The sequence below is a fragment of the Mytilus trossulus genome, unplaced genomic scaffold (genome assembly GCF_036588685.1).
Source record: "Mytilus trossulus isolate FHL-02 unplaced genomic scaffold, PNRI_Mtr1.1.1.hap1 h1tg000373l__unscaffolded, whole genome shotgun sequence".
In the NCBI taxonomy this organism is placed as follows: domain Eukaryota; kingdom Metazoa; phylum Mollusca; class Bivalvia; order Mytilida; family Mytilidae; genus Mytilus; species Mytilus trossulus.
In genome coordinates this window covers 627,363-641,262 of record NW_026963340.1, presented here as the reverse complement: position 1 = coordinate 641,262, position 13,900 = coordinate 627,363, and the positions used below count along the sequence as shown (strand labels likewise).

The window sequence follows — 13,900 nt, the reverse complement described above, 5'->3', positions numbered from 1 at the left end:
GAAAATCAAATGCTGTAGTGTGTTATGCAGGAGTAATTCAATTTGCCTTCATAAGATAATCTGAAAATATGCTTTAGACTCTGGTCATGGAAGAAATCTTACACTAAAATATGTCATTGATTTTCTTCAGTCTGTTGAGGTCAAGTCTTGATACAAAGAAAAACATTGTATAACAGGTATTACAATATTTGTGAAAGTTAGATAAACAACTACTACTACACCAACCACAAATAATCTACTCTTCATGTAAAATAGACCTACATCACAAACACAAACAGCAGATAACCTGACTTTGTTATGTGTGATAAGGTTAAACCAGTCTTATGTGCATGCAAACCACCACATGTATATATCTAGACCATACTTAGTGAAAAAATTACACAGTACAGATATATGAACAGGTTAAACAATTTTAACATAGATATCTGATGTTTAATAGAATTATGTAAAATATATGTGTAGTAAAATGATTTAAAACATTTTATGTTCAATAAGATTTCCAACTTTGACTTGTTACTGTGTCATATAACTACAGCTCTTGTACATGAACTAATAAAATAATTTTCTTTCTATTGCAGTATTTATAATATTCAGGATCCAAATACTCCCGTCCAAGTTATCAAACTAAGTAATGCACCACAGGATATCAACCAATCGCCGACCAAGGTTTCCTTTCCTGCTGTACTTGGAGAGTATGCTGCTTCCTTTGATTTTGGGCCCCCTGTAACATTGAAAAAGAGACAAAGACCATACACTAAGACAGAAACAGCATCTGTGACTGTTTGGCCAGCATACATTGTGAGAGGCAGTGGGGATGTATTGGTGGCCTATACTGAGGTTTCTAGGTATTTGAAAAGAATTTACTCTGCATATAAATTACAGGGGAAACTAACTCAGATTTAATAGTATACAATCTTTATTACATGCTTATATTGTAAGCATCTGTAATTTATGCCATTGTTTGCTATTCCATACTTGTTTGTTTAATTTAGAATATTAACTGTTTTAATTACATTTTATATTTACATGAGTTTATGCTTTAAGACAGCACACATTACTTGACAGTTTACATTCAATCTTTCTCAAATTCTATCAGGCACTTTCATTAATTCATAGTATTTCATAATCATTTTACAAGCATTTTACCACTAAATTCAAATTCTTAAACCGTGAACAGATATATTTTTCTTAATTTTTCCTGTCCCTGACAACCATCTAACACGATAACTAGATCATATAGTTTCCATCAGGAATATTTCTGTAATATGTCAACCAAACTTAAATTACACTTAGATGTTTAAAAAACCTTTTGTTTTTGTTACATATTAATTAAAAATATGCCTGACTTGTGTGGATTCATTGTTATTCATGGCATTTCATTTTTCTTGTATTTTGTGATTAAAGGTAAAAAAGAACTCATTCAACAAAGAACAATGTTTACAATGCTTATCTGCAGACTTTGGCAAAACCATGAAATCAAATATCAACGAATATACAAATGCTTCGCAATCCATGAATGTTGGTAAACACAAAAATTATTGAAACCATAATATTTTAATTAAACCTATTAAAATTTTGTGTTACCTCTTGATATGATAACATTATTTTATTATTCTTGTAGAGGAACCAAGTTTCCCCTTCAGGGACCTCTTATAATGCAGCCCCCAGCAGAAGACAACTATGGTGTAGATGCCTGTGCCATATCATGTCTAGAAACCACTCCTACAGCTCTTATCATAGCAACAGGGGAGGGACGGCTTCATCATTGTCTGTTGATACCAGCACAAGATATGGACGATATGACATTACAGGTAAAACTAGGTCAGATAATGAGGTCAATAGAACTGTGATGATTTGGGTATAGATTGATGTCCACACACATCTTCTCACACTACACAACTAGGTCAAATAATGAGACCAATAGAATCACAACGATATACTGTAAATTCAGAAATTATGTTTTTATTACTGTGTAAATTGCCACATGGTTATCGTCGTAATAACTAGAACTCGCTTTTTAAATTTTTTTTATAAATCAAACAGGAATTTTCTCATATTGCAAAAATTAAAATAGTATTTTAGTCTAAAATGATTAAATTGCAATAATAAATCCAAGTAATAATTTCTGAATTTACAGTAGATAGATTAATGTTCAGACAACTAATGTGCAAGGGCTGTAAAGCCAGTCAAGATCGTTAAACACTTCCATCATCACCCAACACTTACCACTTTTATCAAAGCCTCATTGATAAATCTTTCTAAAACAAGGTAAAATGGCTACCTTGTAGTTGAGGAGGAAAATAAAGAAACTGAAGAAGGCCAGTGTCTGAAATATCTTAAATAATGGTTTGTTACTAAAATAATGCAATATATGTTCCCTATTGGAATTTTTGAAACAAGGAAAAAGCTAAATGACAATCCGCAGTAATTCATTGGAAAATTTAGAAAATATTAGTTTAGCAGCCGAATAATATAGAAGTATACTGTATCAAGATGTAAATGATGGCATACTGTGGATTCGTTTATTTTTCATGGATTGAGGAAAACTTGCATTTTCGTGAATATTTGATTTCGATGTTTTCCAAAATTCTAAAAGTCTGCATTGAATCATATAGAAAATTTGCATTTCATTGAACATTTTAATTCGGAGTTCCCTGTACCCACGAAGTCCACGAAAATTTTTTTTTTTTAACTTTTGATTTTTTTATTTCCAACAATTACAACATATACATGATATACATACAATATAATACATATAAGATAAATACAATGTCATTTTTATAAATAAATCTTAATTGGAAATATTTTACATTTTCTATAGAAAAGATAAAGAAATAAAAAAATAAAAAAATAAAATAAAATAAAATAAAGAAATAAAGAAATAAAGAAGGAAAAATAAAAAACAAAAAACAAAAAAACAAAAACAAAACTCAAAAGGATTATCCAGTTACATCCCTATCTTTATTTTTAATATCACATAATTATGTTGAAAATTATTTTTTTTATATTTACGAGACATATTTCTTTCGTAACAGCCATCAACACTGATCAAGTACATAACATGGCAATAATATTTTCTTTACTAAAGATTATAATTAAGTAGTCCTAAGTAATTGTAACAACAACAAAAAAGACATTAGTCAGTATACAATAATAGTTTTTCAAAAACATTCCATACATTGTCAAATTCAGTTATCTTTTTATTTTTTACAGCTATCATACTCTCTAATTTATACATATCTTTCAGTTTTATTATAACTGCTTGCAATGAGAGATTCTTTTTAAAGCATCTAGAATTATACATATATTGTTTAATATAAAGAAAAATCATGTTACATGGGTTGTTGGGAAATATCTTGGATAAGTCTCCAAAAAGAAAGTTTAATTTATTCATTGGGAGACTTATTCCACCGGAAAGGAACCAGTTATCAACATCCTGTAGAAAATCTTGTACAGTATTGCAATTCCAAAATAGGTGTTCTATAGACTCATTATCTGGTTTACAAAATGTACACAAAGGATCATCAGTCAATTTTATTTTAACTAAATACTGATTTGTGGCAATAATGCAATGATTAATCCTATATTGCAGCCACTGTAATTTACTATTTTTAGTAACAGCAAAAGGCAGTCTGAAAATCTTTTTCCAGTTCAGGTTCTGTTCACCTAAAATTTTAACCCACTTAAGCTGTCCAGTAGGAATAACATTATTTCTTGTCAGTACAGAATACATATCTTTTGATCCTTTACAATGTTTTAAAAATATTTGTAGACATGATGGTATAAAAGGACAAACTAATTTGTAAGATCCTTTAGGGAAAGATTTTGATGCCTCTTTCACTGCCGAAATAACACTGTTAAATTTAAGAAAATCTGTGTTAATGTTATATTTTTGATTAAATTGGTCAAATGAAATATACAATCCATTTTGGTCAACTATATCATTTACAAATCTAATACCACTTTTGAACCAATCTTGATAAATTACTGATTTATGACCAATCTTAATATTATTGTTTAGCCATAGTGGATTTGATAAAAATGAATCATAAGTAAAATTTCTTTCTTTTTGAATAATCATTTCCCAGTTTCTTAGTACATCTTTCCAAAAATGGTTGTTAACTGTCATATACAGTTGTCTAATATAATCAACACCACAACTAAACAACTTTCTTTTATCTATGTTTGACATGAAAATATTTTGCCATTTACTATCTCTCTGCAAAATCCTCCTAATCCATGTGGATTTAAGTGCTGTAATGAACATATTCAAATCAATCATTTTCAAACCACCCTCCAAGTAATCTTTGATTAGAATATCCTTCTTAACTCTATGTATAGGTGAGTTCCATATGTATGAATAAATAAGTTCATTTATTCTCTTAATAATATCATCTGAAGGATTTGGCAGAGAGATAATGAAATGGTTTACAATAGGCAAGACTAGAGTTTTAATCACAGTTATTCTCCCTATAACAGTTAGATTCCTTTTAGACCACTGATTTAAAGTATTTTTAATCTGTACAATTCTTTCAGAATAATTTATCTTAACAATTTTTTCAAGATCTACATCAAAATTAATTCCTAGTAATTTAAAAGAAGTTTCACCCAGGACAGATTTCTGTTAGGACATAAAGTATCTGTACTATATTTTTTGCTCCCAAACCAAATAACTTGTGTTTTTGTGAAGTTAATATTCAGTCCAGATATTTTTGCAAACCAATCTAATTCTAATAATGATTCTTGTAAAGATTTTTCACTCCCATCCAAAATCAAAGAGGTGTCATCAGCAAATTGTGACAATTTATGCTCAACCCGTGTGACCTCTATGCCATTAATGTCGCTATTTCCCCTTATTTTCAATGCCAGAATCTCAACACATAAAATAAAAAGATATGGAGACAAGGGGTCCCCTTGTCTACAACCTCTTCCAATAGTAAAAAAATCTGAAAGGTTCCCCCCCTGGATGACAGCAGAGTTGATATTATTGTAAAAAACTTTAACCCAATTGATGATAGATTCGCCAAAATTGAAAAATTTCAAAACATTTATCAAAAAATCCCATGATATTGAATCGAAAGCTTTTTCGAAATCAATCAAAAGTAATAACCCTGGTATTTCATGTTCCTCTGTGTACTGTAATATATCATAAATGAGTCTTATATTTTCCCCAATATACCTTCCACTAATAAAACCAGTCTGATCAAAATTTATCAGTTTATCAAGGACACTCTTAAATCTGTTTGCAATAGCTGCTGATCCAATTTTATACACAGTATTTAGTAAAGATATAGGGCGCCAGTTTTTTAAAAAGTGGCGGGGTTTATTCCCTTTTGGCAAACAAGTAATAATTCCTTGTTTTTGTGTAACAGATAGTTCCCCTGTTTTTTCACCATAATTTAAAGAATTTACAATAAAAATTTGAAGATCCTTCCAAAAAAATTTATAGAACTCTGCTGAAAAACCATCCGTTCCAGGAGTTTTGTTGTTTTTCATTTTTTTTAATGCTTCTCCAGCTTCTTTAACAGTAATTGTACCTTCCAAGTTTTCTTTTTCCAGAGACGAAAGTATAGGAACATTTAAATTTTTCAAGTCTTTTTTAAGATCACTTAAAGTACTTTTAGTATCCCTTTTTTTATAAAGATTGTCATAAAAATATTTAACTTCATTCAAAATATCTTTTTGTTTTGTTATAATTTCCCCATTTTCTTTCTCTACTTTGGGAATAATTTTACTCATAAAATTTCGTGATTCTAATCCACAGAAATAATTAGTAGGTTTTTCCCCTTCCTGTATCCATTGGACACGGGATCTTACTAATTTCCCTTTCAATTTTTGTGTTCGTAAACTTTCAAGCTCATGTTTTTTTGCTTCTAATGCATTAATGGAATGTTCATCAACTCTTTCCTCTAATTGAGTTATTTCATTTCGAAGATTTATTTCCCTTTTTTCATCTTGCTTTTTTTTATAGCTTGAATATGAAATTGTCTTCCCCCTAATTTCCATAAGAAGAGTCTCAAGCAAAAGCTGACAGTTAATTCTAAAATGAATGTCTGTATTATCTATTTTGTCAATATTTTCCATATTATAAACTAAAGCACAATATTGTTTTTTCACTTCCTGAATTTTTTGCTTAATAGTATTTATATAGTCTATATCATATAATAAAGAGTTGTTAAACTTCCACAAACCTTTTCCCCTAATGAAAGGGTTAAATTCTAAATCTAGCAAAATCATAGAGTGATCTGACCGATAGCTTGGAAGTACATTACAATTTTTTAGACTGTTTAAAAAGTTTTCAGTGAGAAGAAAAAAGTCTAATCTAGCCTGTTTAAAAGGATTTCTTTTCCTCCAAGTGTATCGCTGTACATCTGGAAAAAGTTCTCTATACGGGTCCACGAAGATTGGTATTCAACGAAATATAATGAATACACAGTATGTGTTGTGTAGGCTCTCCATCATATAACTTATCAATATTCTTAGTAAAAAATGTGATCTTCATACACTAAATACAGTATTTTACTGATGGAGTTTGAATAGAAGAAGACATTGTACGAGTGCCAATGAGACAACTCTCCATCCAAATCACAATTTATAAAAGTTAACCAGATATGGATTATCTCACCTAAATGTTGAATGACCCCAAGTCTTGAAGTTCACGAGGTTTTGAAGTGATGATTATAATTTATTTACAGTCCGAAGCCAGTTTTGCAGAAAGCAGTATTACAAATAGTACAAAGTATGACCACCCATCAGAGGCGTCCATCTTTGTTTTTGAAAGTGTTGAATTGGAGTTGTCATTAGCAACAGGACGAGTTGACCCTTATGAACCTATTGAAGAAGATTTTACTTGCCCTATCAAAATAATTAAAGGTAACATTAGAAAATAATTTTAGAAATGCTTATTTCCTTCTTTCTCAGACATGAAATTTTGGAAACAAGCTCCAAAAAAAATTTAAACTTCGTTGTTTACATGTATAGGAATACTTCATTAATCTAATTTATTGGCCCATTAAGGGCATGTTACATATAATAATTACAAATAAAGATACAAATGTAATAAATTAAAGAAACAATAATGGCAATGCATGATAATATGGATTTAACTAATAGTTGATTTCTTGTTGTAAAACATGTATATAAAAAAGAAGATGTGGTATGATTGCCAATGAGACAACTATCCAAAAAAGACCAAAATGACACCAACATTAACAACTATAGGTAACCGTAAGGCCTTCAACAATGAGCAAAGCCCATACCACATAGTCAGCTATAACTATTTTTGATAGCCACAATCCAATCTGACATCATTTCCTTGATTTTAACATCAGGGAAGGAGTAAGGGCCGATTTTAGCCTCAAACTTCAGGTTCGTCTGATGAAAGACTTAAAAACTTTTTAAACACTAAAGTGTCTACTTCAGTTTATTCAATTAGTTTAAGTGAAAGATTTGAACTGATTTAGTCACTCAAATTCAAGCTTAAATATGAAAAATCTATCAAATATGCCAAAATATATCACTTTTCGGATAATTTTTGTCAAAAATGAAAATGGCTGCATCTGTGTTCACTCTCAACCTTTATATATGTTATGTATTATCATCAAATACAACTTAAATTTCAATATTAAGAATGAACATGAATGCAGCCACTTCCATCTGAGAAGGAACCTTTTTTTAAATTTAACTCAAATGCTCAAATTTTGAAGAGTTCAGTATTTTAGCATGACTTATAAATGATGCTAGTATCCAATACATGTGCACTGTTTTGTCAAAAACAGCACATATTTATGTAACAGAAGTAGCCTACTTTCCAGTAATAGCTAAAAATTTCCATTTCAATTTTGTAAAATCACTTTATTTTGGGGCCAAAAAAGTCTTTAATACTGGATATACTCCTTTGCCTTCAACAAATCAATATTTTATAGGAATCATGTTCCTCAATCTTTTTATCATTCTACTATCTCTTTTAATTTTACTTTTGGTTTTTCATTTTTCCCCTTTGTATGGTGCCGGTATTTGGAATCATAATAATTTTATACACAAAAATACATAAATTTCCACTGAACTACAACACAATTTTGTTAAGGGGCAAGCTGAGGCTACATCAGCTTGCAGGATTTCTCCCTGTGTTGAAGACCAATTGGTGTCCTTGGGCTGTTGTCTCTTTGACACATTCTCCATTTCCATTTTTAGTTGTATTCAATCTCATTAATCAATTATTGTATTCATTCTACAACAGATTATTGTTAATCCCTGTATTAATGCTTTCAGATGTTTTTTCATGATTTTCTCATTTCAAATTTCTTTTTACAAAAAAATAATTTCAAAAGGTGCAAAAGGTTCAAATTTTATCTGTAATAGTTGTGGTTCAACATCATTAATTATATGAAACAAAGAAAGAGGATGGGTTGAATTTTATTGTGATTATAAAAAAATTTCATCAATCTCTGTATACATTTCAATTACCTGTTAGGTGCGCTGACCCCCGTGTAAAACGTTAACTAATTTTAGACTTGATTAATTGTATGCATAACCCCCAATTTATTGCTTACAAAACTATTTCCTTTTGAAAAATACAATTAATCTTCAGGCATGACTAAATTTGGACAGAAAATTTTCGTTTGAATTAATGATTTTTACTTGTCCATTTTTCCGTGGACAAAAGATTATGATTAGTATTCATATCGCATATGTCATATTTATTGACATGACACGCTGCCAGTCATGTGGTATATACGCTTGATTTATTGTGGTCACCGTACAGTTATTTTATTGTAAGTGATATATATTTTTTTTTTTTTGTCTTGATCGTAAATTATTAATTGAATATGTAATTTAATAACAAGTAAACAAAGTTATATTATTTAGACGTTATAATTTTTAAGAAAGATGTAGAAGTATCTGAAAGTTTCTGTCATTTTCATGAAAAAAGAAAATGTTAAAAATTAATCTTCTACTAGAATAATTTTAAAATTTTAATGGTTAGGCCAAATAGAATATTTGTGTATCCTATTACATCTTTGAAAAAATAGAGTAGTTAGGTAGGGATTTTTATTATTTTACAAATATTTTTTAATCATTGAGTCCTAAGGGAGACAAATTATAACTTTAATAGTGCTTATTACCAACAAAAAAATTTAAGGTAGGCTATTTCAAAGCCTAATATATAGGGTAGGTAAGGAAAAGGGGAACACACATTATTTTTTATTTGGCCTAATTAAAGGCAGATCATTGCCCTTGGGAGCTGTTAATCATTTGGAAGTTTTCCATTGACTGGCTGTAAATTTCATGATAGATGGAGTTACCTCTCTTGAATAATTCATTCCAAGCAAATTTTTGATGAATGTAAAAGGTCAAAAAAAAATTTATGACTTGTTATTTAACCTAATCACCTTAAGAAGGGGTGATTGCTTTTTTGTGTTTTGATTTATCAGTTTGTAACTATTTTGTTATTGTCTGATTTTTTTCCTGAAGAAAATTTAAAAAAAAATAACATGTATAATTTGTAATTTGTGGCTGATTTGATTTACAACAAGTGATGCAAAATGAATCACTCTGTAAATAGTATGGCAGAAATTATCAAGTAATATTGAAGAAAATTAAAGACCTTCTTTCACCACAACACTTATAAATACAAAAATGAAGAATGTTGTCATGGTATCAATGTGCTTACTTCATTAAAAAAAATTGCTTCTGATTTGGTTGGTAGAAAGCACTCAATGCAAAATTTGTCTATGAGGATTTCTTAAAAGTCATTCAGATGATAGAAAATACAAAGTTTTTGTCTCTTTGAAAAATCAGATGCTGAGGTATGGGAGATAACTCTTATAAACAGATAAACAATACCATTGTATTTTTTCTTAAATTTCAAGAAATGGTTGCCTTTTACAGATTTCACAAAGAAGTCAAAATCAACTTTTTAAACCTTCTGACATAGATTCAGTAAAATTATATTTTCCAGACTTTATAAATGTCCTATAAAGTTTTGAATTATTAGTTATATGATCATTGTCCAGTAATATTTTATTCTGACCAGTGTATTTTGTATTTTGAACGAAACGGTCTCAATGACACATTTTTCTATTAAAACTCTTTCCAGAACCCTATCACGTAATTCACCCTCCCCCTTTTTTTGTATACTTTAAAAGTATTTTAATTATATAAAAACGTTCACCTTGTCCTGATTTATAACGAGTTATTAATGATGTTATGATTCTAATGACAAAAGATGTTTTATTGTCACTTCTACATACATCTGGTAAGACAAAAGCTTGATGGCAAGGCGTAGATATAACCTGTCAGTACAAGTGTAAAACCTGTCAAAATGAAATCTCCTTTTCTTTAGAAAACAGTTGTTTAGACCGTTTTTTAACATTCTAGACACGTGTACTAGGGTTGTTTTAGAAGTGTTATATTAAATTTATTGTCAGTTTTTAACATTGTGGTAATTTGTGAAACTTATTAATTGATTTAAACTCTTAATTTAATCGTTTGTGTGACATTAAAACATGTCGAGGAAGACCTCAAATTCAGGTGTTGTTTACTCACACTGGTTGTCATGGTTATTTTGGAAGTGAATATTTTCACAAATATTTAACCGGGTTGAACTTAAATATGTATAAGGAATAAGGAACCCTGTTGCAAGATTTTCAGTCAAAATGTTTGGTACAGCTGCAATATTCCCTGCAAAAATGATGGAAATAGCAGATTATCAAATTTTCTTTGAAATGAGCAAAATTTTCTGATGTTTTTTTCAGCACATTCAGGAATCTGCTTTCTCAAGAAAAGTTTCCTTGATTTTCAATTATCCTTGAATATTGTTTATTTGACAAATTTATTTCAAACTTGTTGTAAGTAAACTAGTAAAAACATGAAAAATTCTGGTTAGCTGCAGTGCAGAGGAAAGATGAAAAAAGAGAGATGCCGATGTGTTACTTTGATTTACAAACATTGGATTGCAGTATATTGTAAGCCAAAAGACCATTTATACCTTCTAAATTTAGATAAACAAAATATTATCTTAAAATCAACATGGATTTCAAATTGCTAATCATTGCAGGAAAGGAGTTCTACTTTTTGCCAAGGGACATAACCTAGTCCTGATTATAATTTTAGAGTAAATTTCATGATCCTGGAAATGGCTATAATAGCCCTTATCTTACCCCACAAATTAAAAAAGAAACGAAATTCTTTAAAACATTTAAATGTACCGGTATGTAACAATGTTGTTTCTTTAACAAATGAATAAGATGAAATAAAATGGACTTTAGTGCAGAAAGGTGAGGTTTGCATGTATAACTTTATAAACATATTGACAATTTATGCACACTGATGTTTTTGCAAATGAACTTCCATATTTATCCCCAATGATGCAATGATTGTTCATTTTAAGAAAGTTTTCCTGTTGAAAATTAGTGGTCGTCTCTGGGACTTCCTCCTTGCTAATAAATCTGAAAGGGGTAATAAATACCAAATCAATCATTTAATCCCTTATTAAAAAAATGTTCTATTAAATATCAATGTCCTATAACTATTTGCAAATAGGTAAATAAAAACATGTGTTTTGGCTTACCCTACCTACTCTTTTTACCTAATTTTAAGTGGCTTCCCTTACTCTTTTAATGCCATTTTGTAACAAGCACTGTTAAAGTCAGACTGATTTATAGTAGTTACCAGCTAAACAAATGTAAAATTAAATGAAATTGCCTACACAGCTACTTTTGCATAGGTACTATTTCTGAACCAAAAATCTGAAGTACTGGAAATCTACTTTTGATATTCAGTATTATTTTGTTCTTAAGAATTATTGTAATATTTAGGTACCTGCATTTTACAGTCATGATGGTACTTGATTTGTACTTGAAATTTAAGTGCTACAGATTTTTGGTTGAACAGTTACATTTTCAATATTTTGAAAGTTTGTCTATTTCAAATATCTTAAAAGTTATGATGTTCCACCATGGAATTCTGTGATCATTTTTGGTATTATATTTGTATCAATATTTCAAGTAGAAGAACCAATCAAGTACCAGAAAATACAAGTACTATGAACCTGAATATTACAGCTATTCTGAAGTAAAGAAATAGTACTAAATATTAAAAGTAAATTTCCAGAACTACAGATTTTTAGTACAAAAATAGTACCTATGCAAAAGTAGCTGTGTACCTACCTTCCCTTTTTTTTTTCCACCACATTAGCGGAAACACAATTATTATTTTTTGGGCCTTAGAAAAATAAAAGTATCTTTCTTCAATTTAAAGTTTTGCCACGTGTATCCTATTTCTATTAATCTAAATACCATATCATTAGTATTCCAGTAGAAAAGGGAACTATCAAATATAAGTATAGCTATAACTTATCTTCAAAGTCATATATAAAGGTCATTTGATAGTTTGATTGAAAATTGAAAAATAGCCTTTCATTATTATAATGTTTACTTGAAAGGTGTACTTATTAAAATTCAATAATTTTAACCACGAAATTGATGATAAATGAGAAAATTACGTTTGTTTTTTCAGATGCCTTGGCTCCTGACAGATATCATTGTTTACATGCTGCTGGGGTCCACACTGTCGCTCTACCATGGATAGAGGAATACTATCAACAATATTTCCTGTCAGAAGGTATCAAAGGGTCAAATGCATAAGAATTCATTTCAAGAAAGAAAAACAATTTATCCCTTATTAATCTTGTTTACAGTTAGGTTGCAAAACAAACAGGATATGAAATTTATGTTTCATCTAATTGTATCATTTCTACAAGAATGTATGAATGATAGAAAAGAAAGGATATTGGGTGTGCGTGCATGATCAGCATATGCCCAGCAAAAAACACAAAAACTAAAGGAAAGCATAGATTCAGATTTTCCCATGCAGTAACAAATTTTGCATTTAAGTCTGGGACTGAATTTTGCATCTTTTTTCACAATTCTCTTGAATATCTTGGGTAAAATATTGTATTACACATTCCATACTATTCAGTAACAGTTTGGTCACATTGACCTACATTTCACAATTCTCCATTTTTTTAGATACCTTTTAAGTTCATCATATTGTACCTGTCCTTTTAATATATATTTTACTGTTCTGCACAAAATCATTGATATATGTCAATTTTTTTAATACTTCTAATTTTAACATGTCAGATAATATATGAGTTCTGTCATTTTACAAGAAGGCATTCTTTCATGGCCATAGTACACAGTATTTTCTGACCCTGACTGCATATGTGCTCTGTTGTAATGAGATTGTATATATGATATATTTCATTATAGAGGATGGTGATGTGCCTGAGAATTTAGAATGTACAGTGGAACATTTAGTGTGTACAAAGCCTCTCCCATCTAGGTTTGTTAATGATCAATAATGTCATCAAATTTTCTTATTATTTTTGTGTAAAAGATATTTTAACTAAAACAATACCACATGTGAACATTTCACTGCTCATTATATTAAATAATTTACATATCGTCATATGCGAAACTTTGTTATAATAAATACATGAAAAAAAGTTGAAAAAAATCATTAAAAATAAATTAGCATAGTCAGTTACATGGGATTTAGTCCGGTCAAAACTAAGTTTGAACCTCAAACTAGTTGCAACAGAAAATGTTTAAGTTCTTATCTATAGCATTAAGCCCCAAATATACACAGAAAAAATTCCCATAAAATCTAACTTCAGGAAAACTCAAAATCAGCATTTTTCATTTCTTATGGAAATTTACATTGGAAAGGGAGATAACTCCGCAAAAAATAGTCCATTTTTTGGAAAATGACGCAGTCATTGTTCCATAACTGCCGACCTGAACTTCATTACATTTCTCTGCCTACCGCGCTTGGTTTGGTATTTCCTATTTTCCATACAAACTGGAATCTGCTTGTGTTATCATTATGCATCATT

The 13,900-nt window shown here is 29.6% G+C and overlaps 1 protein-coding gene across 1 annotated transcript in view; it reads left to right on the top strand.

The window, feature by feature from the left end:
* The window catches only part of LOC134701983 (nucleoporin 88-like), a 28,238-nt gene that overhangs the window by 2,698 nt on the left and 11,640 nt on the right, over window positions 1-13,900 (top strand). Inside the window, exons 4-8 of the mRNA XM_063563094.1 lie at window positions 579-845; window positions 1,622-1,811; window positions 6,696-6,873; window positions 12,520-12,624; window positions 13,275-13,347. Of these exons, the coding sequence (XP_063419164.1) occupies window positions 579-845; window positions 1,622-1,811; window positions 6,696-6,873; window positions 12,520-12,624; window positions 13,275-13,347 (813 nt within the window). The remainder of the gene's footprint in view (window positions 1-578; window positions 846-1,621; window positions 1,812-6,695; window positions 6,874-12,519; window positions 12,625-13,274; window positions 13,348-13,900) is intronic.